Source organism: Schizophyllum commune, assembly GCF_000143185.2.
Source record: "Schizophyllum commune H4-8 unplaced genomic scaffold SCHCOscaffold_2, whole genome shotgun sequence".
NCBI classification, from domain to species: domain Eukaryota; kingdom Fungi; phylum Basidiomycota; class Agaricomycetes; order Agaricales; family Schizophyllaceae; genus Schizophyllum; species Schizophyllum commune.
The window spans coordinates 3,817,241-3,840,237 of record NW_026089539.1 but is presented as its reverse complement, the minus strand read 5'-3'; the positions used below and the strand labels follow the sequence as shown (position 1 = coordinate 3,840,237).

The 22,997-nt window shown below is 56.3% G+C and overlaps 9 protein-coding genes across 9 annotated transcripts; 3 read left to right on the top strand and 6 right to left on the bottom strand.

Moving 5' to 3' along the window:
• Positions 1–217: 217 nt before the first annotated feature.
• Positions 218–3,804, top strand: SCHCODRAFT_0255277 (uncharacterized protein; the record flags this gene model as incomplete). The annotated part of the gene is made up of 10 exons (XM_003036935.1): positions 218–260; positions 316–375; positions 425–523; positions 625–1,781; positions 2,069–2,144; positions 2,198–2,269; positions 2,319–2,378; positions 2,430–2,534; positions 2,587–3,441; positions 3,465–3,804. The coding sequence occupies 10 exons, from the start codon at positions 218–220 to the stop codon at positions 3,494–3,496; spliced, it is 2,559 nt and encodes an 852-aa protein (XP_003036981.1). The 3' UTR covers positions 3,497–3,804.
• Positions 3,805–3,876: 72 nt separating this feature from the next.
• SCHCODRAFT_02685088 (uncharacterized protein) lies at positions 3,877–6,080 on the bottom strand (the record flags this gene model as incomplete). Its single annotated transcript, XM_003038288.2, has 2 exons — positions 3,877–5,537; positions 6,002–6,080. 2 exons carry the CDS (start codon positions 6,078–6,080, stop codon positions 3,877–3,879), a joined length of 1,740 nt encoding a protein of 579 aa, XP_003038334.1.
• A 423-nt stretch (positions 6,081–6,503) lies between these two features.
• On the bottom strand, positions 6,504–8,432 carry SCHCODRAFT_02613683 (enolase). The gene is made up of 6 exons (XM_050344619.1): positions 8,377–8,432; positions 8,270–8,324; positions 8,118–8,213; positions 7,631–8,062; positions 6,946–7,579; positions 6,504–6,894 (listed from the first exon to the last, which is right to left on the bottom strand). Exons 1-6 carry the CDS (start codon positions 8,404–8,406, stop codon positions 6,807–6,809), a joined length of 1,335 nt encoding a protein of 444 aa, XP_050202553.1. The 5' UTR covers positions 8,407–8,432; the 3' UTR covers positions 6,504–6,806.
• A 95-nt stretch (positions 8,433–8,527) lies between these two features.
• On the bottom strand, positions 8,528–11,054 carry SCHCODRAFT_02613678 (NGP1NT-domain-containing protein). The gene is made up of 6 exons (XM_050344618.1): positions 10,776–11,054; positions 10,577–10,725; positions 10,122–10,529; positions 9,067–10,072; positions 8,951–9,009; positions 8,528–8,896 (listed from the first exon to the last, which is right to left on the bottom strand). The coding sequence occupies exons 1-6, from the start codon at positions 11,020–11,022 to the stop codon at positions 8,765–8,767; spliced, it is 2,001 nt and encodes a 666-aa protein (XP_050202552.1). The 5' UTR covers positions 11,023–11,054; the 3' UTR covers positions 8,528–8,764.
• Positions 11,055–11,341: 287 nt separating this feature from the next.
• SCHCODRAFT_02685085 (uncharacterized protein) lies at positions 11,342–13,553 on the top strand (the record flags this gene model as incomplete). The annotated part of the gene is made up of 2 exons (XM_003036936.2): positions 11,342–11,590; positions 11,650–13,553. Coding segments are annotated over exons 1-2 (1,905 nt in total). The 5' UTR covers positions 11,342–11,589.
• SCHCODRAFT_02564152 (uncharacterized protein) lies at positions 13,356–15,535 on the bottom strand. Its single transcript, XM_003038291.3, has 5 exons — positions 15,254–15,535; positions 15,144–15,197; positions 15,026–15,094; positions 14,899–14,973; positions 13,356–14,847 (listed from the first exon to the last, which is right to left on the bottom strand). The coding sequence occupies exons 1-5, from the start codon at positions 15,321–15,323 to the stop codon at positions 13,622–13,624; spliced, it is 1,494 nt and encodes a 497-aa protein (XP_003038337.2). The 5' UTR covers positions 15,324–15,535; the 3' UTR covers positions 13,356–13,621.
• Positions 15,536–15,669: 134 nt separating this feature from the next.
• Positions 15,670–16,561, bottom strand: SCHCODRAFT_02527533 (uncharacterized protein). The gene is made up of 2 exons (XM_003038292.3): positions 16,141–16,561; positions 15,670–16,091 (listed from the first exon to the last, which is right to left on the bottom strand). Exons 1-2 carry the CDS (start codon positions 16,243–16,245, stop codon positions 15,801–15,803), a joined length of 396 nt encoding a protein of 131 aa, XP_003038338.1. The 5' UTR covers positions 16,246–16,561; the 3' UTR covers positions 15,670–15,800.
• A 594-nt stretch (positions 16,562–17,155) lies between these two features.
• Positions 17,156–18,853, top strand: SCHCODRAFT_02564148 (uncharacterized protein; the record flags this gene model as incomplete). The annotated part of the gene is made up of 1 exon (XM_003036937.2): positions 17,156–18,853. One exon carries the CDS (start codon positions 17,156–17,158, stop codon positions 18,851–18,853), a length of 1,698 nt encoding a protein of 565 aa, XP_003036983.1.
• A 53-nt stretch (positions 18,854–18,906) lies between these two features.
• Positions 18,907–22,439, bottom strand: SCHCODRAFT_02663783 (uncharacterized protein; the record flags this gene model as incomplete). Its single annotated transcript, XM_003038293.2, has 4 exons — positions 18,907–20,147; positions 20,201–20,319; positions 21,050–22,208; positions 22,259–22,439. The coding sequence occupies 4 exons, from the start codon at positions 22,437–22,439 to the stop codon at positions 18,907–18,909; spliced, it is 2,700 nt and encodes an 899-aa protein (XP_003038339.1).
• Positions 22,440–22,997: the final 558 nt, after the last annotated feature.

Here is a 22,997-nt window from a genome sequence, read left to right as displayed (position 1 = left end):
TTCACAATTGCCATGTCAGACATGAATGGGCGTCCCACCCCGGCGACGTATATATCAATGCGCCCTCCCGATGGAACATTACTTTCCCGACACTCCTCACAACCACTTACTATTGCCTAGGACGAGGTTCTACGCGCTGGACCGCGATAGGTGCGTTGAGCGCGTCTCTTCGATGAAACCTGGCTGACCTTCATATAGATGAACTCGAATAAGCAGAATGTATATGCGCCAGTTGTGCCGGGTACCGAGCATGGGCTTGAGTACGCAGGTGGAACCTAGTCAGATCTGTTGGGAATTTCGCCAATCCCTCAATAGATCGTGCATTCCCCCATGATACCATTCCTCCGGATGTCAACGATGTCGCAGCGTACGTGGGTAAGGCATACTCTACATGCTCTGCGACTTCAAGCTCACGAATTGTAAGAGCGTAAAGAAATTGCTCAAGATGGCCGCGCCGCCCTCACTCGTGCGAGACGCAAAAACTACACCGTCAAGCCAGAGAGTGCCCGCTACCGCTCTCTAGGTAAGTTCTCCTTGTACGTCCTGCAGCGCCTTCGAAGCTCATGCTCTCTATAGTGTCCATAATGACGCGCAAGCCGCCTTGTAATGCCCCACCTCCAATAGATCATCTTCCTAACGAATTACTCTGCGCGATTTTCCTCCTGACTGGTGACCCGAGCCCCGCATCCGTCTTTCCTCGCGACCGTATGATGCATCCGTACGAGCTAGACCGTCGGAAGGTGCAACTGTATAGCAAGTGTGCAATTCTCCTCGGGAGGGTCTGCGCTCGATGGAGGGCCGTAACGCGCAGCTATCCAATTTTATGGACCATCGTCGATGTCGATTTACCAGGAAAGGAAGCCACACGCCGTCTCCAGAGGTGCTTGGACCATTCTGCTGGCTTACCTCTCACCCTCTGGATCAGCAGGAGCCTCAAATTTGGCGCCGACAAGTCGGTCGACCCGTGCTTCATGTCTCTCGTTGCTTCCAATGCCCACCGTTGGGAAGAGATCTCCATCGAACTCTGGAGGGAGCTAGATGCTCTGCAGCCTCTTGTTTCTCTGTCGCCTGGGACGCTCAAAACTCTGCGCAGGGCGCGTATACATTTTTACGGCTCGGGAACAGAGGTGTCCACGCCCGATAACTTACTGTGGAGATTGTTCTGTTCATCCCCAAGACTAGAGGTCGTCGACTGGATGCGCAATGAGTACATCGAAACAGGACTGAACGTGGGACCGTTGCATCAGCTTACGAGACTGGCTGTGCATTGGATCAATCCAGGCGTTCTCGTTCCCGTTCTCAGCACTTGCACCCGTCTTGAGCTCCTGCTTATTAGCATCAACCCGACTCTCCTCGGACAGGAGCATCAAGGACCACTGCCTATCCACTCTCCGATCCAACTGCCTCACTTGCGCGTCCTGATGCTGTGCGGTCCTGCTGACTGGGAGCGACTCTTCTCTTCCCTCAACGCGCCCGCTCTCAATCGTCTGGACATATCGCGCATGAGCATACAAGGAGACGGTATAGAGCGCATGCTTCGCAACTCGAATGCGCGCTTGAGGATGCTTACAATCCATTGGCCCGCAAAGGACCAGGACGACATTCTCGCTCTCCTTCGGAGCCCATACATGCAATACTTGCAGGTTCTTCGGTATGAGCGATATTATCAGGATGGCTGGAACCTGGGATGGGAGGACACGTTTGATTTGCAGCCATTTGTGCCAAAGCATATCGTTTTCACAGAGAGTGCTGCCGAGGCGGAGCGGTATTATGCCCAGATTGTGTCTCATGCATACATCTGATACTAGACTCATAGTGTATAATTGAGCATCAATAGGGCTACGTATAGCTTTCTGTATCGATAGCGTGGATATGAAATGATCACGATGAATGTGCGAGAAGATACGCGAAGACGAATGGAAAAGTTGAACATGAGTCACGTGCATGCCGCGTGCCATCAAGAAGCGCCGGCCCGTTCGCGACTCCTTCCCTTCTTGTCCACAATCGCCATGTACGCGATGAATGGACTTCTCACCCCGGCGTCGTATATAGCAATGCGCCCTTCCAGCCAAGGGACCCTTACCTGACACCCCCTCTCCACTTGCCACCTCGCCGAGAACGTTGCGTGCGCTGGATCACCGTAGGTGAGTTGGACCTGCCCGAGTATTTGATTGAGCTTTCTGACCAGATCATGCAGGGTTGTACTCCAAGGAGAGACCCATGTGCGCAACAGACGCGCAGGATGTCTATGACGGGGTGAACTCCGCGGGTAAGTCTCTTACTCAACGCTGTCGCAAGGCTTACCGACAACATCACAGGCCGGCCCTCACCGCCTAATTATATCCCTGCGGACACGGACGTCGTCTCTTTGTACGAAGGTGAGCACTTCTCCTTCTTCCGCATCAATGATTCTCACGACGTCCGAGAAGGATCTGAGCTGACTACCCATAAGAAGCACAGCCTTCACCTCACTCGCGCTGGACGCAAAATTGACGCTGTCGACGGGCCTGAAAACGCGCCTTTTCGCCCTTCTCGTACGTCAATATCTGACCCTTGCATGATAACGCGTTTAAATACTTCTGGCAGCGCCCGAAGTAGCGCGCAAAGAGTCCATGCACGCCCAGCCTTTGATCGACCGTCTCCCGAATGAGTTACTCTGCGAAGTCTTCCTTCTCACAGGCGACCGATGTCCTGCATCCTACTTCCCCCGCGATCCAGGCATTCACGACAACGATATCAAGCCACCCTCAGTACACTTCTACAGCATGGCCGCAGTTCTCCTCGGGCGTGTCTGCGTGCGATGGATGAGCGTCACGCATGGCTTTCCCGCGTTGTGGACCACTGTTGATGTGCTTTTCCCTACCAGAGCGGCCACCGCCATACTGAAACGCTGCTTGAAATACTCCGCCGGGCTCCCTCTCGCGCTCTGGATTAGCAAGAGCTTGAGGCCCGAAGGCGGATGCGAAGGACTCGACGATCGCTTCATGCGCCTCGCCGCCGCCAATGCGCATCGATGGGCGGAAATATCGATTGAACTGTGCGATCAACGTGATATCCTGCGACCTCTGGCCGAACTGCCGCCTGGGTCGTTCAGTGCGCTTGAAAGAGCCCGCGTAGATTTTTCGATGTTCAGGGCGGGTCCTGACACCCTGGACACGCTGCTCTGGAAGTCCTTCCTTAGTTCCCCCCATCTTGTTGCAGTCGACTTCGCTCGTGCGGAGTACATTCGCACCGGCATCCCTTTGGCGCCTCTACAACAATTGACAGAGCTCGGCTTGCAGTTCGCCGAACCAGAGATTATACCTCTCATATTCCGCACCTCCTTCGCCCTTGAGGTACTCTGCATCGACATATACGTGTCGCCAATTGGCTCGGAGCGCAGCGAGACGACTCTTATCGAAACTCCTGTTTGCCTTCCGCGACTACGAGCCCTGACGCTATGTGGACCACACGATTGGACGCAGATCTTCAACTGCCTGACCGTTCCTGCGCTTAACCGCCTCTGCCTCTCGCACACAGAGATATGGCATGCTGAAATAGAGAGCATGCTCCGACGATCCGCTGCTCGCATCGTAATGCTCAGCATCCATTGGCCCGCAACGAACCAAGCGGACAGAATTCTGGATTTACTACATAGCGAGGTCATGCGTTATATCCGGGTCGTGCGCTACCAGTGCGGATATCCGGGAGAGTCGCGCATGGGATGGGAGGATACGTTTGATTTGCAGCCATTTGTTCCATCGCATATCGTATATACTACATGGTTTGCGGACACAGAAGGCGCGTATGCGCGGGTATGTAGTTGGTAAATGCGCAGAGCCTAGTATCGGGGACAGCAGACAGTACGGTATATATGTGTATCTACACGAAGTTCCCTCATTCAAGGCGTACAGTCCATGTAGTCTGTGCGCCAAATACGTCCGGAAGATCGAAAAGCAAACGCGCATCATACAGGGTGAGATGGAGCTCGACGGAGTTGCGAGGAACGAAATCCAGTAGCCGCGTGCAGGCATGATTGGCCTTGATGTGCATGACGGTAGGGACCGCTGGAGGTGGGCCTTCGCGGGAGTTCTGTCGCGGCTTCCGTAGGCAATTGGCGTTAACTTGATCGATAGGACCTGCTGCAAGAAAGTGCAGCTTCTCGCTGCAGCGCATCAAGAGGACCATAACATCGTCCTCGGTGATATGCGTCAGGAACTCCAGGGAGCATAGATTTGCCAACGGGAATGCATCGAGGCGCGTTGCTGTAGCCTCCCCCTCAACGCGAAGGTGGGCAAGACGAGAGAAGGAACCGGCAATTAGGGACCTCCGCCGCGAGTCGTTAGTATTGAGCGCACCAGCGATCTTGAAGGAGACGGAGCAAATGAAGAACAGGTGCAGATAAGGGCGAATTGCATACAGGAGGGATTCCAGCGCGTCTCCGCCGTCGAATGTCCCGCCACTGACCAGGACTTGATGTAGCTCCAGCTGAAGCTGCGTTAGGTCGTGGCGACGTGCTTCAATGACACCGAGGAGCGTGTTGACCCCTTGGGAAAATGGCTGTGACGATGAGTCCTGCAACTGCGACTTTTTCCCGACGCGGATCAACAGCTTGCGTCCAATGTAGGGGCCTTCCTTCACGAAGACATCGTGGCAGTGGATGTGCGTCAAGTCGTGGTCTTGCTCGAATGGACCGCAAAGAGCATTGCTAGGTCCCCCACCGGCGCCGTCGAGAAATTGCGCAGCAGCGTCTTCCGGAAGGGATCCATCTTGCATAGGCGAAGAAGGACCAGGAAGTTCTCCTTGCGAAGAAGCTCCTGCATCAGCAGAAAAGACGCCGGGCTGCGGTCCCGCTTCAGCCTCCGGGCTAGCGTTTGGAGTAGAATGCGGGGCAGAAGGATCATCGGACAGAAGCGACGTGCGAGGCGAGTGGCTCAAGTCACTCGAAAGTGACGAAGAGGAAGGTGTTAGCCGATCGGCTGCAAGCTCTTCCGAGTGGGCGTCGTTAGCGTCTGAAGCTTCGCCCTCGATCTGGTGACCCTTTGGACTTCTCATGACACCGGCAAGGGCTACGCGCGCCGGTTGGTCGAAAAGCGAATGAGGGCCTTCACCGTATGAAGCAGGACTCTGGTCTGGCGGAAGAGAGATGGGTGTGGGTGCGGCTTGGCCGACGACTTCAGGCGGCTCCGGTCTCAGCCCTGGTGGAAGCGAGTGAAGTTCGACGTCGGGATCTGCGAGACCTATCCCGCTTTGAGGAACAGCGGGGGCCAGTCTCTCAAAGCCTTGCGCGAGGATTCCATTCGTCTGCTCGATCGCGCGCAGGACGTCATCCGTACGGGATAACAAAATAGTCGTGTTGTGCGCGATAATGTCGAGGGCAGAGCTATTCGTGGCACTGAGGTCGTGGGAGGTGCGAGAGCTGTGCGCAAGATGAGTGCGAGGCCCGGGAATGTGGCGTCTGAGGGAGTTTGAGTCGTCAGGATTCGGACTCCTGGTTGAGGACGACGTTGCAGGCGCCGGACCCGCCGGCGAAGCGTTGCCTGTGCCATCGAGATCCACTGCAGGGTGAGACAGTCAGCAAGGATACGAGGCTGCGGGAGATATACGCACTGTTGGGACTCGTATGAGGTCTGTGGGAGCAAAGAAACGTGGTTACAAGTGATTTGACTGTTCAGGACGTCGACGAAGTCGTCAATGTGCGGGAGGTCGTGAAGGCGCCAGGCCGTTCGTGAGTCCGTGAGAGATGCGTGTTGGTGCTGCTGGATGGAATGTGCAGAGCTTATAAGCGCGAGCTTCCTTGGAATGGGTAGACTGGCAGACAATAGCCCTCAACAAAAGGTGTAGGTGCTATTGTTCCTCGAGTCTTTCAACTGCTGTGAGGTGCATATTGGACCATCGCAGCCCGGAGGCGCTTCGCCCGGCAACACAATATGACCGGTGCCACATCTGCTTGTCGCCACATACTAGGATTACGCTAAGAGTTGAGCATTGTAGATCACACTACAAGACGAATGGTGCTTACCGTTCAAGATGCACTGCGCGCGATTATAAGCCCGAGGCAGAGAAGGTGTAGCATGTGCGTGACTGTCAGGGGAATTCATTGGGAAGAGAGGACTCGTCGAATACAGACAGTCCTCGCATTGTGTCCCAGTCCCTTTTTTCACGATCCCGCGAGATGCGGGCGCCTCGAAGCGTGAGCACAAATAGGTCGAGCAAAACGGTCCGGAGGGAATACAACGCGTCCCGTCAATTGACCAGCCAGACCGGAGTTCTGCACCGAAGTATCCCAGTGCCGTAGAATGCCTTGGAAGAGATGAGTCGAAGCGCACGTCAACCCAAACCTCGAGGTGACGGTCAAGGACAAGATACGGCAAGTGCCGAACGGCATAGGTGACCGTCACCATGTCACGCTATTGTCCTTTGGAGTGAACTCCGTCGAGTGCGAACGTACAATGAGGAACGATATGCGCTTCTTTCCGAGTAGTGATCAGGGACGAGTGTGGAAGCGGACACGCAGGGAACTTGGGGAAGCAGGCGGTCAGCTGCGGAGATGACCAAGTCATATTGACGCTCGCCTATTGTACCGAACGGGGTATGCAAAGAACTGAGTCATTCCCAGATTGCCCTTCGGCGGCCACTAACGAGCCACATCTCATTAGCCAGTCCTCGCCGAGTGTCACACAACCGGACTCGAGTCGTCATCACAAGCGTCGTTAGCAGAGTAATCAACAGTGAACCAATTTCACTGCATGTCTATGGTGTGCGTACGAGTACAACATTATTTTTCTACTTCCACAAAGTCCATCCCATCAGTAAAGTACAACATTTTACTTGCGGAGCAGCGCTGGGGCGGTGTGGCCCTCAGAGAGGCCAGCCGCGCCAGCGTACTTCGCGCCAGAGCCAGCGATCTCCTCCCTGAAGTGATGGTCAGGACATGTGCAGCAGGTATGAAGGGAATCGACGTACTCGATACGGAGGAGAGCGTTGTACTTGGCAACACGCTCGCTGCGCGCCGGAGCACCAGTCTTGATCTGGCCGGTGCCGAGGGCGACGACGAGGTCAGCGATGATGGTGTTCTCGGTCTCGCCAGAGCGGTGAGAGACCATGACGCCCCAGCCATCAGACTGCGCGAGCTGCGCGGCCTGGATCGACTCCGAGATCGTGCCGATCTGATTGACCTTGAGCAGGAGACCGTTGCAGGCCTTCTTCTCGATGGCGGTCTTGATGCGGAGCGGGTTGGTGACCGTGAGGTCGTCACCGACGATCTGGATGCCAGAGTTGGCGGTGAAGTGCGACCAGGCCTCCCAGTCGTCCTGGTCGAAGGGGTCCTCGATCGAGACGATCGGGTACTTCTTGACGTAGGAGAGGTAGAGGTCGGCGAGCTCCTTGCCCGAGAGCCACTTGCTGGCGTCGGAGTTGGGGTTCTTGAAGTCGAGGTCGTACTTGCCGTCCTTGTAGAACTCGGACGAGGCAACGTCGAGCGCGATCTTAATCTTGCCCTCGTAGCCGGCCTTCTTGATGGCCTCCGTGAGAAGCTCGAGCGACTCGTCGGCTCCCGAGACGTTCGGGGCGAAGCCACCCTCGTCACCAACGTTGACGGCTGCAGGAAGTATCAGTTACTGCAGCCAAGACGAAGTGCACATGTGCGTACCATCGATACCGTACTTGGCGCTGATGACCTTCTTCAGCGTGTGGTAGGTCTCAGTGCCGATCTTCATCGCCTCCTGGAAGGACGCGGCGCCGGTCGGGAGGAGCATGAACTCCTGGAACGCGAGCTTGTTGCCTGCGTGCGAGCCACCGTTGATGACGTTGAACGCCGGGCACGGGAGCGTGTAGGGGGGCTTGACGCCCGCGAGCTCAGCGAAGTGCTGGTAGAGAGGGATACCCTTCTCAGCAGCGCCGGCCTCAGCAACAGCGATGGAGACACCGAGGATGGCGTTCGCGCCGAGCTTGCCCTTGTTGGGAGTGCCGTCAAGCTTGATCAGGAAGTCGTCGATCTCCTTCTGGGAGGTGACCGGGAGGCCGGCCTTGAGCAGGGCGGGCGCGATGGTGTCGTTGACGTTCGCGACGGCCTTGAGAACACCTGGGGGACGTGTCAGTACCGCGCGATGGACACCGATCAGTGGGGGGATGCGCACCCTTGCCGACGTAGTTGGCCTTGTCGCCATCGCGAAGCTCAACGGCTTCGTGGACACCGGTGGACGCGCCCGATGGGACCGATGCGCGGAAGCGGCCTGCGGATGCGTGTCAGTCGCGGTGAATACGCAGGACCGGGGAGGTGTACGCGTACCCTTGGAAGTCCAGAGGTCGACCTCGACGGTCGGGTTGCCGCGAGAGTCAAAGATCTGCGAGCCAGTCAAAATGCTGTCCCCATCGCCGACCACGACGGCGACCTACCTGGCGGGCGTGGATCTTGGTGATGGACATGGTGGTTGTGGGAGAGGCTGATGAGGAGCGTCGGAGCGAAATGGGCGCCTTTTATCGTGACGACAACCGTGACCAGGCCGAGGTCCGCGTGCGCCCATCCGCCAATCACCGCGCGGGAGCTGGGTCGGGAATCGGGCGGCGCCTCACGCCCGCCGTCGGCAGCGCAAATTCGATCCTGCGGCCTTGCCTGTCTGCACCCCTCGAACGCAGTCTGGGCTTGCGCGCGCCCCTTCGCACGCCGCCACCGATCCAGAACAGGGCACTAGTGGGCACTCGCTGCCCGTCCGTTCACCACGAACTACAGACACAATATGTATATAGCGACCGACGTGTGCTACTAGGCGCCTCGCACAGTCTCTCACCGCCTCGCCTTGGCCTTCGGGCCCTCCCTCCCAGTGCGCTTGCCAGTCGGCAGGCTCTTCATGTGCGCCGCCTTGGCCCTATTTTTGTTCTTGACGTTGGCCTCAGAGTAGAAATTCGTGGCTTTGCGCTGAGGATCACGATCGTCAGCCGTGAAGAGGAGAAGAGGGTACCCGTGACGTACCTTATTTGTCTTCATGCGCGACGCCTTTTCCTGCGCCTTGCCTTCTTGACCCTCCTCGTCTGAATCGAGTAGATCAGTTTGAATGGATTCGTCAACAATCACGGTGGTGAGCCTACCTTGAGTATCAGCACGAGCGGAAGATGTGTCTTCCGCAGGAGCAGCGGGCTCCGCGGTGAATCCGGTCCAGACGTCGTCCCAGGTCATCTCATCGTCCTCTTCGTCCTCCGCGCCCACTTCTTCCGCATCTTCCCCTGACGACCCATCGTCGTCTTCTTGGGCTGCCTCTGCGTCCGAATCCTCCTCTACGGTCTCCTCCACCTCGAGCGGCCGGACATCATCGTCGACGAACGTGTTCTTCTGCATGATGGACCCCAAGTTTTGCTTGACGCCCGGCACGACACGTTCGTCCTTCCCGACAGCTTTCTCCTTCCCCTTGCCCTCCTTGATGGCCTTGACCTTCGCCGCCTTCGCCTCGGCCTTGTTGAGCTCATCCGGGCGCTCGGGCGGAGGGACGAAGAATGGTATCCGCCCGCGCACCCAGTCGCTAAGCAAGATCTTCGCAACCGAGTCCAGGTCCGGCTCGCCCTGCTTCAACAACCGCCCCTTCATCCTCGCCAGCTTGTCCAACAACTCCTCCGGCTCCCAGCTCTTCGAGTGGTCGTTCTCGTCCGGTAGGGGCACGCCGTACGTGCGCGAGAGGTAAATCGGCTTCACGCGCTCCATCAGCGCTGGGATGTGCTCGGAGGGCGTTGGCAGCGCCTCCACGCGCACTACGCCTTTCAGCACGGTCGACGTCTGCGAGTCGTGCGCGGAGGTAGGGACGACGCCCGGGCAGTCGATGAGGTAGATGCGCTTGGTGAGCGTGATGTACTGCCAGACTTTGGTCTCGCCGGGCACGGGCGCGACGCGGCAGACCTTGCCGCTCTTGAGCGTATTGATAACGCTCGACTTGCCAACGTTGGGATACCCGACGAAGCCGACGGAGATCTGCTTCTTGTCGGAGTGTAGCTGGGAGAACTGGCGAAGGAGCTGGATGAGCGAGCCCTTGCCGAAGGAGTGGTTGGGGGAGGCGTGGAAGGCGATGGTGGGGTAGCGGGGGGTGAGGTGTTGAATGTAGCGGGCCTGCAAAACAGTCAGAATAGCCTACAAAGGGGAAGTTCAAGCAACATACAGTAACCCAGTTCGGGACCAAGTCGCACTTGTTGATGACGAGCACGACCTGCTTGTGCGCCTTCTCCTTCTTGATGAACTCCAGGATGGACTCGCACATGGTGCCCAGGGGGTCGCGAGCATCGAGGACGTGAAGGATGACATCCGAGGAGTCGATGACCTTGTACAGCTCGCCGTAGATGCGGCGGGACGTCCCCTTCGCGTAGATGGGCTCGTAGAAGTCGGCGTGCGTTTGCGGCTCGAGAACTTCAACGGGAGCAGCGGCCGATCCCTCCTCGGGCTCCGCGGCGGCCTCGTTCGCAGCATCTGCGAGCTCGGCGAACGACCCAACCTCAACGCGGGGGCGCTTGCGCTGCGCTTTGGGGCCGAAGGTATCGGAGAAGGGTTCGGTCTCGACGATGTGGGAGCGCTGGGATGGATTAGTGATGGTTCAGTGTGAGGGGGAAGTATGCGCACCTTGCGTGCATTCGGATTGGCCGCATCGTCAAGAAGCGCCATAGGGAGCTTGTTCCTCCGCAACAGCACAGAGTAGGGGTCATCCTTCTTCGTCGCAAGGCTCGTCCTGAAGTGATCGAGGGCCGTCTGGGAGATCACCCTAGTGTTCCCTGTGTCAAGTTCAGCGGAGGGAGTGATCGAGTGGTGTACGACCACTCACCAAACCACCGCCGGTCAGGCTGCACCCTCCCAGGCTTCGTCTCGTCCTCCCCCTTCTGGAATGCCGCCGCCTCGATGATTTTGCCGTCCTTGTCGCGGACGGGCTTGCCGCCGTTGAGCATCTTCAGGCGCGCGACCTGCTTCGCATTGCGGTAAAAGTTCTCCCCCTTCACGCGCTTCAGGGAGATCTGGGAAGCGGAGGAGCGCGGCTTGGACGAAGATCCTGCATTTTTGGATGGGGGCGCCATCGTCGGAGGGGATGATGAGCGCTAGTCGGAGACTTTTTTTGATAGATCCCAAACAGGCAACAAATGGGTGTGACAATGTGACGCGGGCACGCATTAGATTCCATCTCTCCTCCTCCACTCATGTGCACCTTTTCACAATAGCATATGCCGGCAGGCGGGATATTTCTTCTACGGATGAATGGTGTAGTCTCGAACGACGCAGTCTACTGAGAGAAGTCAACCGGGGGCAGCGAAAATGTGGCCCCGCGCCGTTTTGTTCTCACCTTCGAACGTGCCTCGAAAACACAGGACTGTCGCAATCCCCACGGCTTCTCAAAAGCTGCTCACAATAACATCTACCCCTATTGTCTGCTAATAATTGTCTAGCAGGCAGCTTCGCACGAGGGAGGGCGCGCTTATAAGCTTGCGACATTCCATCTACGAGCCAGCATCTTTAGACACCGCGCATCTCGCTCTACGCCCTAGTGCCTTCCCCTACTTCTTGACCCTCACGACCTCACTGACGTCCTGACCGGGTGCTCCGCTTTCATCCTCTCGCCTCGTTCTTGCTGCGTGCCTCATAACTTCAGTGCGTGTCATGTTCAATCCCTTCCCGAAGCTTTGAATCGCTGACTCAGGCTACTTCAGTGTCTTCCCCTGATATGTCTACTCATAGTGGCACCACGGCTTCGTCGACTGGCTCGACTGGCTTGGATGGTCCTCGTTCCGGTTTTGCTGGTTCTAATTCTGCCGGTCCAGCTAACCCGGCTGGTTCTCGTATCGCTGGCTCGGTTTCCCGTTCTGCACACTCGACCCACTCGACCCATTCAGTCCGTGCAGCTGAGTTTGCTGGCCCCGCCGGTCCAGCCGGTCCAATGGATCTGGATATAGCCGTGACTGAAGATCGTCGTCGCGGCATTATCGCGCGCCTCCTTGGTCGCAGCCGCATTCCTCCAGTCCGCTTTTTCACCGTTCATGTGGATCATGAAGACCTGGCGTTCGTCCTCGGGCGCGTCCAGGATCACTTCCGAGCTACGCCAACGCTGCGGCGTGCCGCCTCCGTCCTTCACTTGAATCGGGCTTACCGGGAGCATGCTCTCGGTAACACTGACGACCAAGGCAATCCCCGTCACGATGTCGATGATGGACGCTCGCATGGACCGGCTTGCGCGGATGCTCAGACCAGTCCTGTGCCTACCCTTCTAACATATCCATCGCCGGACCACGTCCCTGTCGATGATGGCGCCCAACCGGACCTCACCATGCAGTCAAACATACCCACAATTCCCTCCGAAAGCCCTGGTTGGTCACCCATGAACCGTTCTGCTCACACCGGTTGGATCTCTACGAGATCTCTGACGCGAAGTACCCCCATTCCTTCGGGGCTCTATTCTCAACTTCGTGGGACGGGGCTCTCGCGCCCGTCGGAACCGCCCACTGGTCTGCCAGCTGGGCTGCTCCTTGCTCCTGACGATTCGGGTCCAAGCACTCATGGCCTTGGTCGTGCGAGGGGCGACGGTCAGCAGCCACCCAACTCCCCGACAGACCATCGCAACGCCTCAGGTACGGAAACGGGTCAGCGGCGACTGCAGACCGCTTCTGGGGGCGACACTCCTTCGCAAGGGGCGGCAGCCTCTTGGTTTCGTGCTACGGACGCCCAACCTCCGGCCTTGAGTGACATTAATCCTCACCCCGAGGTCAACGATGCAGTTCCGGCTGTCGTTCAGGCTGCGTATCCCGGTCAGGAAGCCGAGCTGACGTACCTATCATTTTCTGAGACCAAAGTTAAGGAGAATGGACTTTTCGTCGAGCGAAAGCTCCTGATCCGCGTCGGGACGAAATTCCAGCTGAAAGACTCCTTGACCGAGCCTTTCAGTAAAGGGCTCCATAAGGCTTGCACTGCTGGCAAAGCGCGCGAAGACGAGTTGACACAGCTCTCCGTAGAGTGCCATCAATACCGAATTCGCGGCGGAGCATATTCAGGCGGAGACGTCCTCGAGAGGATTTTCCTCGATCTTCGCCCAATTCTGCGGCGCTTTCTCGAGGTTGATGTCATCTTCAAGGAGAAGGACGGGAGTACGAATAACGCGGGAGCATCAGAGATTCAGAGTCTCATTGCCGGGGAGTTTTCGCACCTATCCCGCGTACGACTCGAGGGAAAGACTACGACCACTCGGCTTCTCACCTTCCCTTTGCAAAACCTGCGCACACTGGAGGTACTGACGAGTCTTACCGAAGCGGACTGCCTGCGCCTCCTGGACTTATGCAGCGAGAGGCTGGATGTTCTCGTTGCGGGACCCATCGATCGCGTCAACGAGGACTGCCTTGCGGAACATTCATGGGAATCGACCGGCGGGCGGTCCTCACCTCATGTCTATCCTTCGACCATGCGCATCAGCTCGCCCTTGCCATGCAAGCAGTTGCTGGCTGACATCCCCTCCGACCTGGTAGATCTTCACTTCAGGCTCACCGATGCACACGGGTTTGTCGATGTTCAAAGTATCTTCGACGATAAGGGCCAAGCTTGTCAATGGACTTTGCATCTAATATGACCCATTCCGTGGCGCTTATGAGGGCACGCATATCTCCTACCCGTGTCTTAAATGTACAATCGAGTATACTAAATTGAAATATTACTTATCAACGAATAATACTGCTCTGCTTCAACGGAGCTTGTCGTGTAAAAAATCTGGCCCGGGACAAATGGTCGCAAGTCGAAAGCGTCTTCCCATCCCAGCCTCCGCCCGCCTGTATAATAGCGTTTGTAACGCACGACTTCGAGATATTGCAGAGTCGAGCTTCGAAGAAGAGCGAGAACACCATCTCCTTGGTCCTTCACTGGCCAGTGAATGGCAAGCATCCTGAGACGCGCTTTTGACTTGCAGAGCATGCGCTCTATCTCGTGTCCATCTATCTCCATTCGCGACATATCCAGGCGATCAAGAGCGGGAGCAGTCAACGAGGAATAGAATGGCTCCCAATTGATTGCCCCACGCAGCATCAGGACTCGCAGGTGAGGAAGATGTATAGATGAGTGGATCAAAAGCTGTCCGCCAGCATCCCGAAGCGATAGCGGTGTGATGCCAATTAGGAGGACTTCGAGTTTGACGCAACTGCTGAGAAAGGGCAGAAGCATGTGTGGATCCATGGAGTGCAAGCCAAGCCTCGTGAGCTGGTGCAAAGGGGCCGCGACAAGTCCAGCCCGGGAATAGTGCTGGGCCATCCAGTCAACTGACCCCAGCTGGGGGGAAGTGCAGAACAGATCCCATAGCATGGTGTCCGAGGTGGACGCACCGGCACGTCCGTGCCAGAGATAGATGCGTGCGTTGCGAAGAGAGCTAAACGACCCACGTGGCAGAGTCACCAGAGGCTGCAAAAGCTCGCGTTCATCGAAGAGCTCGATAGAGATCTCTGACCACCGATGGGCGTTAGCAGCCACAAGCGACATGAAGCGAGGGTCGACACCCATTTCGTCGGCGTCTGTTCTCAGGCTTTTGCTGATCCACAGCGTAAGAGATAACCCAGCAGAGTATGCCAAACACCGCTTTAGAGTGCTCGCGGCTTCCCTTGTGGGATATTCGACGTCGACGATGGTCCACAGCGCGGGATAACCACGTGTGATATTCATCCATCGCGAGCAGACGCGTCCGAGGGCGACTGCAGTCCTGCTATAGAGCGTCACCTTGAGAGGGTCCAAGTGAAAATCGTGCATCGTGAGATCACGCGGAAATCCGGACGCAGGACTCGGGTCACCGCATATCAAGAAGATTCCGCAAAGTATCTCGTTTGGCAGGCGATTGATTGGAGGTTGCTCATGACAAGACATATTGTACGGCATCGCGCAAGCTAAGGAGAGAGTGAGAGGTGAGCTGACATGATGAGTCTAGATTGACGCACGCAGTGAATAGAGGGGCGCGTTCCTTGGCTGTAGGACGTCTATCCCGCCCAAAGGGTGATCGGCATGATATGACCCTGAACAGGATAGTTCAGCATGTGCAACGCTCGTTTGAAGGGATATATATACCCGAGGACGACGAGCAGTCAGGGCGGGTAGATGAGATTTGGTGTTGCTGCGCGCTGTCCGACCCAAGCTCTTGTGAATTATGAGCAACCTCCGCGAGACATGTTAGGCTGAGCTATACCTTCGTTCACTTCTTCCTCTTTCGTACAAACATGATATCGAGGCACATTACGACCTGTAGTAGAGTCAGTAAGTCGGAGCAGAGACAATCCTGGCCCAGATTAGACGCACCTGCGTAACATACGCCGAATGTGGTGTAACTCCGACCTGGAGCGCCAAGAGCTCTTTTTTCTGTGCTCATGACTATGTCCAGCGATCAGGAATCTTCCGACGAAGGCTCATGGATACGTCCGCGGACCAGTGCACCGATGGATAAGATCACGAGTCAGCGCTCAGATGGTCGCCTTGAGCGGGGAGCCTAAAGCAACGAGAGAAAGGGTTCGTGGGGTGTCCCGTAACCCTCAGGAGTGCGCGTCGGTTTATACGACGCCATTGTGAGAAACGCATTCATCGCATACATGGCAATTGTGGACAAGACAGGAAGGAGTTGCGACCGGGCCGACGCTTCTTGGTGGCACGTGCTATTCATGTGACGCAGGTTGAAGTTTCGGTGACAACTTGCGCAGGCCACTTTATCCATCCTGTGCGAGTTTTCGACCGTCGTTAATTTGGTAGCTGATATATGCAGTACAGAATACATTGTACCCGGTTCCCATGACGTTGTCTTCGAACCTTGGGGTGAGGACTAGCATTGCGCATAATAATATTGCCCAGGGGTTCACGACGTCAAGAAAGTGGAGGGTGAAATCCGACGAGTCGACGATTTTGTATATCTTGTCGTATATGCGACAAGAAATCCCCTCCCCGTGGATGGCCACATGTCGGCATGGATTTGCGGCTCGGGGTCTTCAGCGGGAGCAGCGGGCGATCCCTCCTCGGGCTCCGCAGTAGCCGCGTTCGCGGCATCCGCGAGTTCGGCGAACGACCCAACCTCAGCGCGAGAGCGCTTGCACTGAGCCCTGGGGTTGAAGGTGTCGTAGAAAGGTTCAGTCTCGACGATGTGGGAGTGCTAAGGAGGGAATCAGCGATAATTCCTCACGAAGGAGAAGTATGCGCACCTTGCAAGCATCAAGGTTAGCTGCATCGTCAAAAAGCGCCATAGAGAGCTTACTCGCTCGCAGGAGAGCGAAGTAAGGTTCATTCTCCGTCGTCGCAAGAGTCATCCCGAAGTAGTCGAAGGTAGTCTGGGAGATTACCTTCGTATTCCCTGCGCGAGCGTCAGGGGAGGGAGCGATTAACGACCATACGGCCACTCATCGAGCCACCTTCAATCGGACTGCACCTCCTTCGGCTTCGTTTCTGAAGCGCCGCCGCCTCGATGATCTTCTCGTCCTTGTCGCGTGCCGCCGTTAAGCATCTTCAAGCGCGCGACCTGCTTCACATGGTAGAAATTTTACTCTTCGGGAAGGTATGGGAGGCAGAGAGCAGGGCTTTTGAGGGGGGGCCATTGTCCGCGAGGATGATGGGCGCGCGTGCTCCGCAAAACTTTGATCATGAGAGGAACAGCCCAAACCGAATGAGTGTGACAAGCACGGCGTGACACGAACCGGTCGTGGGAACAGACAATTCCGTCTTTTCTCTTCCGCGCATGTGCACTTCCGACAATGACATACTTTGTGCGGCGGGCTTTTCTATAACTCTTGGTGCTTGAGGGTCACTAAACGGCCAAGTCTGATGAGAGAATTTCGGCCGGGGTAGCGAATGTGGCCCCGCGCCGTTTTGTTCTCATCTCCGAATGTGCGTTGAAAACACAAGACAATTGCAGTGCCTATGGCCTTTCGAAAGCTGCGCACAATAGCACTTCCGCGTATTGTCTACGGCTGACTGTCCATTGGAAAGCTTCGCACGAGCATGGCCGCGCTTATAAGCCCAGGACATTCCATCTCCGATCCAGCATCTTCGGACACGCCACAACACGCATCTCACTTTACGGCCTGGTGCCTTCTACGGATTACTGACGCTTACGACCTCCCCGACGTCTTGCACGACCACCCGCTTCCCTCCTCAGACGCTTCCTGCTTTCTCTCTTGCGTGCCACATAACCCGAGTGAGTATGCTCTCTCGCCCTTTCGTATGGTACTGAGCATGCTGCCTTCAGTATATTACTCTCATACGTACGGCAGAGCTTCCCCATCAGCTGGCTTGATGGATCCTCAGGACCTGGCAGTGACCGTGACCGAAGACCGGCATCGCAGCGCTATCGCGCGCCTCCTCGGTCGGAATCGCACCCCCTCACTCCGCTTCTTCACGGCTCGCGTGAACTCCCAGAATCTGGCCGCCATCGCGCGGGCTATGAACAGCCACCGAGCCATGTCGCCCAGTCATCTGGACGAAGCACAAGCTAGCGATGACCCTAGCGACTTTCCGGGCCACAATCCTGTTGGAGAACGCTCGCAAAGGGCGACTAGCGAGGCCAGTGGTGAGGCTCAGGCCAGTCCTGTGGTCACCATTGTGCCGTATCCTCCCGCCGACTCTGTCTCGAGGTCGGATACCGCTCCTTACACTGCTCCGTACACTCAAGCCGGCATCAATGACGCACCTACCATCGCTTCTGAAAGCGATACCGAATCGCACAGTTTCCCTTCTGGATCTGGCGAGAGCTCGACGCCGACTTTGACGGCGAGCTCCCCGCTTTCGACCATCTCCATCATTCGCCACTCGCGGCTTACGCAACCGCTGCAGTCTCCCGCTACTCAGGCAGCTAGGTTGCGCGGGTATCTCGAGGATCCGGGTCCGAGTACTGCTCGCTCACGGCCTCATGCGGCCGGCGGTGGTCATCGGCTCTCGAATGCCACGGCCGACCCGACGGATACACCTGTCGGGCAGCAGCGGCTGGACTCAATCTCTGAGGTCAACGCTTCTTCGCAGGAGGCAGCCTCGCAACCTCCTTCTCCCGCCGAACCCGCATCTTCTGCACACGACTCCGAGTCCAGCGATGCCGATCCCGCGGCCGCTCAGGCTGCGAACCAGCATGGCCACGAAGACGACCTGACATACCTTTCTTTCGAGGTCCAGAAGGTCAACAAAGGTCCTTTCGTTGACCACAGGCTTTCAATTCGTGTTGGGAAGCGGTATCAGCTGGGTGACCTTCGATCTGCACCATTCACCCAAAGGCTCGATGAGGTTTTCGAGGTCTGCGAGGCTTCGCAGTTCGCCTTTACCGAACTGTTCTTGGACGTCCTCGAGTCCACGGTCAGGGGCGGCGGACTCAATGGGAGGGATGCGTTCATTCAGATCCTTCTTCGCCTAGTTCCGCACTTACGGAACTTGCATCACGCGTCCGTCAAGTTCTATCACGACGAGAGCGCGTATGCACTCGGTGATGCTTCCGCGCAAGAGCTGCAGTCTGTCTTACTTGCTTTCCCAAGGTTGCGCCATCTTCAGCTTGAGGGCAACACTACACTCACGCGCCTGCGAACATTCCCTCTCAGGCAGTTGCGCAAGCTCGAAGTTCTCACGGAAGTGAGCGAGAGTATCGTTGAGGGATTAGCATTGTCTTGTCGCAAGTTGGATACCCTCATAGCTGGGCCTGTGGTCCCAGATACCACCGGCCAGGATTTCCCGGAGACGTCTGCAAACACGCCCGCCCACGGGCAGGCTGGTTTTCCATCTTTCCTGAGGATCTTCTCTGCACATCCATGCGAGAAGCTCTTGGCTACTGCGTCACGCGGTTCAGTCGAGGTCGACTTCACGCTCACCAACGCACAATACTTGCCTGATGTTCGGGAATCCCTCGGTAAAAACCCTGCATCGGTTATACGGATTGTATGATGTTTCCATAGTAGTGACGACTCTTAAATATATATTGATGACATCTACCAAGACTACGACGGGCTAGCTCCATACGATGATGTACCTTCACATAATTTTATGTACGACTGTTCAGCCTCAGCAGCGCCCACCGCCTGTATCACTCCTTGCGGGATAAATGGACGCAAATCAAATGCATCTTCCCATCCAATATCAGCCGACCCCGGGTAGGATATAGTATAGCGCAAAATCCGGAGGCTTCGCAAAGGGGGACTACGGACGAGAGAGAGCATGATGTCTCCCTGGCCCAATCCGGGGCGATATATGGTGAGCATCCGGAGACGCGCTGACGACCGAACAAGCATGCGCTCAATATATGGCCCTATGTTGATACGCGCTACGTCAAGGCGATCAAGAGCAGGTGCTGTTAGCGAGTTGCAAAGGGGCGCCCAGTCATAGGGCCCGCATAGCATGAGCACTCGCAGGCGTGGCAAATGGCTTGAAAAGGGAATAGGTAATGTCTGAAGGCCCGCAATGCCCAAAGCCATTGGCTCGATCTGGATGCAAAGGAGCTCGAGGCTGGTGCATGTACTGAGAACGGCGGGGACCATGTCCGGCATAGCAGAGTGCATGCCAAGACTGGTGAGCTGTTGTAGAGGAGCGGAGGCAAGTCCCGATCGGATGAAGTTGGTTCGGGTGAGGTCTACGCAGCGCAGTTTCGGTGAGGTGAAAAACATATTCCACAGACGAGTGTCCAAGGTGTCCTCTCGCGCCTCCAGTTTTTGGAATTCGATGCGCCCCTGTTCCAGGGAGCTAAAGGCGCCATGCGGAAGTGATACGAGAGGCTCCAAGACCCTGATTTCGTCTAGAAACTCCATAGAAATCTCCCTCCACCGATGAGCATCTGCCGCGACAAGGGACATGAAGCGTGGGTCGACTGCTCTCTTCCGAGCATCCGGATCCAGGGATCTCGTAATCCACAAGGAGAGCGGAAGGTCGGACGAGTACCTCAGACAGAGCGTTAGAACGCTTGTGGCCTCCTTCGTCGGGTACGCGATGTCCACGACTGTCCACAAGGAAGGAAAGCCACGTGTCACAGCGTACCAGCGCACGCAAACGCGTCCGAGAAGAGCGGCGGACCTGCTGTATCTCTGGATTTCGTACCTCTCCTTGCCGTATGTGTGCATTCCTATATCGCGCGGGTACGCGGACGCTGAGCTCGGGTCTCCGCAGATGAAGAATATCGCGCATAATATTTCGTTTGGAAGGCGATCAATTGCGGGCTGACAGGACGTCTTGCGGGACATTGCAGACACTGCAGAAGGGGTCAGTACATGAGTTGTCATGCTGGGGTCGGGATGAACGTACGCAAGGAGCGTATGCGTGCCCTTCCTGGCTTGTCGACGACGGAACGCTCAGCGAGAGTGGGGATAATGTCGTGATTTTTTGGGACGCTCATATCGGGCGCTTGGGAGGGGTCAGCATTGCTAGAGCGGCAACAGTGGATATTTGCTCACTGATATGCGCCCTGACGTCTTCCGCGCCCCGAGAACCACGGCCATGGGGTTGGGTACGACCTATGCAAGTTCAGCAAGCCTGCTGACGTGCCGAATAGGAGGCTCACCTGCGTACACAACTCTGCTTTCCCCGCGTCCGGTACCGCGTGTATCTATCGCATGGACAGCCCCCTCTCCCATGTCCATCATTGCGCGAAATTATCGAAGGTAGTCGGCGAAGGCTTATTGAAGTCGTATCCACGAGCGCGAACCAGCACGCAGCGATTACAAAGAGGGAGGTCGTGAGGAGGAGATCATCTCCTCGTAGTGAAGGCGAACTGACTTATACGACGCCCGGGTGGGAAGTACATTCATCGCCTACATGGCAATTGTGGACAAGAAAGGAAAAGGTCGAGACCAGGTCGCCTCTTTTGATGGCACATGATTTTCATGTGACCAAGGTTGAACTCTGGGTAATTGGAAATTCGCTCTGGCAGAGCAGACGTGGGCTGTCTTTCAAACGTTCTTTTCAAAGTCTCGCAGAGGGGACATGGTGAGTATCATAAGCCAGACGGTCTTTGATTCCAGGTCGTAACTCAGTCGCAAACATCATATTGTATGTATATGTATGCGAGTTCACAGAGTATTTCTACTCATGCGTGTGTAGCGCCGCTCAGCTTCAGCAGCATTGTCCGTAAGCAGTACATGTGGCGATACATACGTCTGAAGACCGTGCCACTGCAGATATGGCTGGTTATCAAACACGGCCTCGCCGCCTATATCAGAGGTCTCGCGTCGGTGGGGAAGTTTACAGCTCAAAATTTCCAGATCCTGCAAAATCCGACTACGAATAAAGTCCAGGAAGTCTGCTTCTCGGCCCAATATAGGGCGATGAATAGTGAGCATTCTGATGCGTGCAGACGACCGCGCAAGCATGCTTGCGACATGATGATATGGGATCTCCGAGTACGCCATATCGAGGCGATCAATGACAGGTGCCGTCAGGGATGTGAAAAGAGTAGTCCAGTCAATCGATCCCCTCAGCAGAAGAATGCGCAGATGAGGCAAATGGATGGGTGTTACAAAGGGCAGAAATATGTTGGTCTTCTTGAATTCGATGCAGAGAAGCTCGAGTTTGGTACAGTTCTTGAGAAGTGGAGCAACCATATCTGGCTCAGCATCGTGCAGCCCAAGGCTGGTAAGCTGCCGCAAGGGTGCGAGAGGAAGCCCTGATTGAAAGCATTGCGTCCGCGCTAAGTCCATGCAGTTGAGTTTCGGCGACGTCAAAAACAGCTTCCACAAGTCGTCGTATATCGTAGCGTAGTCCGGCTGCTGGCGCATTATGACGAAGGCGACACGCGCTCTTCCTAGGGAGCTGAAAGCGCCAGAAGGAAGGCAAGTGAGAGGCTGCAGAATGCGACGCTTGACGTCAAGTAACTCGATAGATATTTCCTGCCATCGATGAGCGTGTTTTGCGACGTTGGCCATAAATCCTGGGTCGACCTCTTGGTATTGCACTTGCGTATATTGGCTGATCCACAGAGTGAGTGGCAGGCCGGCAGAGTATCTCAGACAGAGGTTCAGAACGCTCTTAGCCTTCGTTGAGGGGTATGCGACGTCCACCAGAGTCCACAGCGCAGGGAACCCACGTGTCACGGCATACCAGCGCGAACAGACGCGTCCTAGAATGGCGGCGGATCTACTGTACGCCATCCTGCACTCCTTCACAGCGTAGAAAGTATGCATTTCAGCGCAGCGAGGAAATGCGGATGTAGGGCTTGGATCGCCGCACAGGAGGAAGATAGCGCAAAGCAATTCATTCGGCAGGCGATCCATGAGAGACTGCGAGTTGCAGGTCTTCTCGCATGTATCTGCGGTCACTGCGAAGTTGGTCGGTACATGTGGGTTTGCGAGGGAATGACGAACGTACGCAAGGAGCCCGAAGGCGCGTTGTCCGACTTGTTAACGGCGATATTCCGGCGTACAGCCAGATTGTGGGAGGTGTCGTGATGACCTATTAGGGCGATCGCGTCGAGCGCCTGAAAGTACTCAGTCTTGTCGATTTGGCGGCGCGCGCCTTGCGCACGACCAGCTTTCTTGTAATCACCCATTTCTGCGCATTTCGGTCAGGAGGGATGCGTGGAAAGCTCTCTCTAGTCAGCAACGCACCTCCAGTCGCGTTTGGGGGCGCAAGTCAACGACAGTCGGTGGGGGGTGGGAGAGGCAAGTGTCAGTGGGGTGCTCTTGGTCGCAGGTGCGCGTCGTTTTATGCGGTCTCCTTGGGTGAAAAGCCATTCATCGCGTACATGGCAATTTCGCACGAGAAAGGAAAGCGTGTGAAGACAGAGGTCAAGGCTTGGCCGACACCAAGGCCGATGCGTTGGCCTCTTGATGCCACGCGCTCTGCATGTGACCTATGTTCAACTTTCGGCAGTTAGCGACCTTGCCACCAGGACTACGAGGCGAGCATTGACCGTACATCTCTACCTAGCCTCATCGTGAAACCTTCATCGCATGCAGTGAGTAAGTCGCCTACGCCAGAATTCGACGGGTGACGGGTAGTGGGTGCTGCAAGTATATTTGAAGCGCTGGCGTCACCATGTACCGAGTAGGGTCGTTCCGCTTCAGCGGCGTCAGTCATATAGTATAGAGTATACCTTCCAAAATAT

Bases quoted from the DNA above. Each gene is read 5' to 3' on its own strand.
- SCHCODRAFT_02613683 (XM_050344619.1), bottom strand. From the start codon at position 8,406: ATGTCCATCACCAAGATCCACGCCCGCCAG. The intron at 8,325-8,376 runs GTAGGTCGCCGT...ACTGGCTCGCAG, and splicing joins CCAAGATCCACGCCCGCCAG to ATCTTTGACTCTCGCGGCAA. The intron at 8,214-8,269 runs GTACGCGTACAC...ACGCATCCGCAG, and splicing joins CGACCTCTGGACTTCCAAGG to GCCGCTTCCGCGCATCGGTC.
- SCHCODRAFT_02613678 (XM_050344618.1), bottom strand. From the start codon at position 11,022: ATGGCGCCCCCATCCAAAAATGCAGGATCTTCGTCCAAGCCGCGCTCC. The intron at 10,073-10,121 runs GTATGTTGCTTG...ACTGTTTTGCAG, and splicing joins TGGTCCCGAACTGGGTTACT to GCCCGCTACATTCAACACCT. The intron at 9,010-9,066 runs GTAGGCTCACCA...TACTCGATTCAG, and splicing joins CGCTCGTGCTGATACTCAAG to ACGAGGAGGGTCAAGAAGGC.
- SCHCODRAFT_02564152 (XM_003038291.3), bottom strand. From the start codon at position 15,323: ATGAGCACAGAAAAAAGAGCTCTTGGCGCTCCAGGTCGGAGTTACACC. The intron at 15,198-15,253 runs GTGCGTCTAATC...ACTCTACTACAG, and splicing joins ATTCGGCGTATGTTACGCAG to GTCGTAATGTGCCTCGATAT. The intron at 15,095-15,143 runs GTATAGCTCAGC...ATAATTCACAAG, and splicing joins AGAGGAAGAAGTGAACGAAG to AGCTTGGGTCGGACAGCGCG.
- SCHCODRAFT_02527533 (XM_003038292.3), bottom strand. From the start codon at position 16,245: ATGACTCTTGCGACGACGGAGAATGAACCTTACTTCGCTCTCCTGCGA. The intron at 16,092-16,140 runs GTGCGCATACTT...TTCCCTCCTTAG, and splicing joins CTAACCTTGATGCTTGCAAG to CACTCCCACATCGTCGAGAC.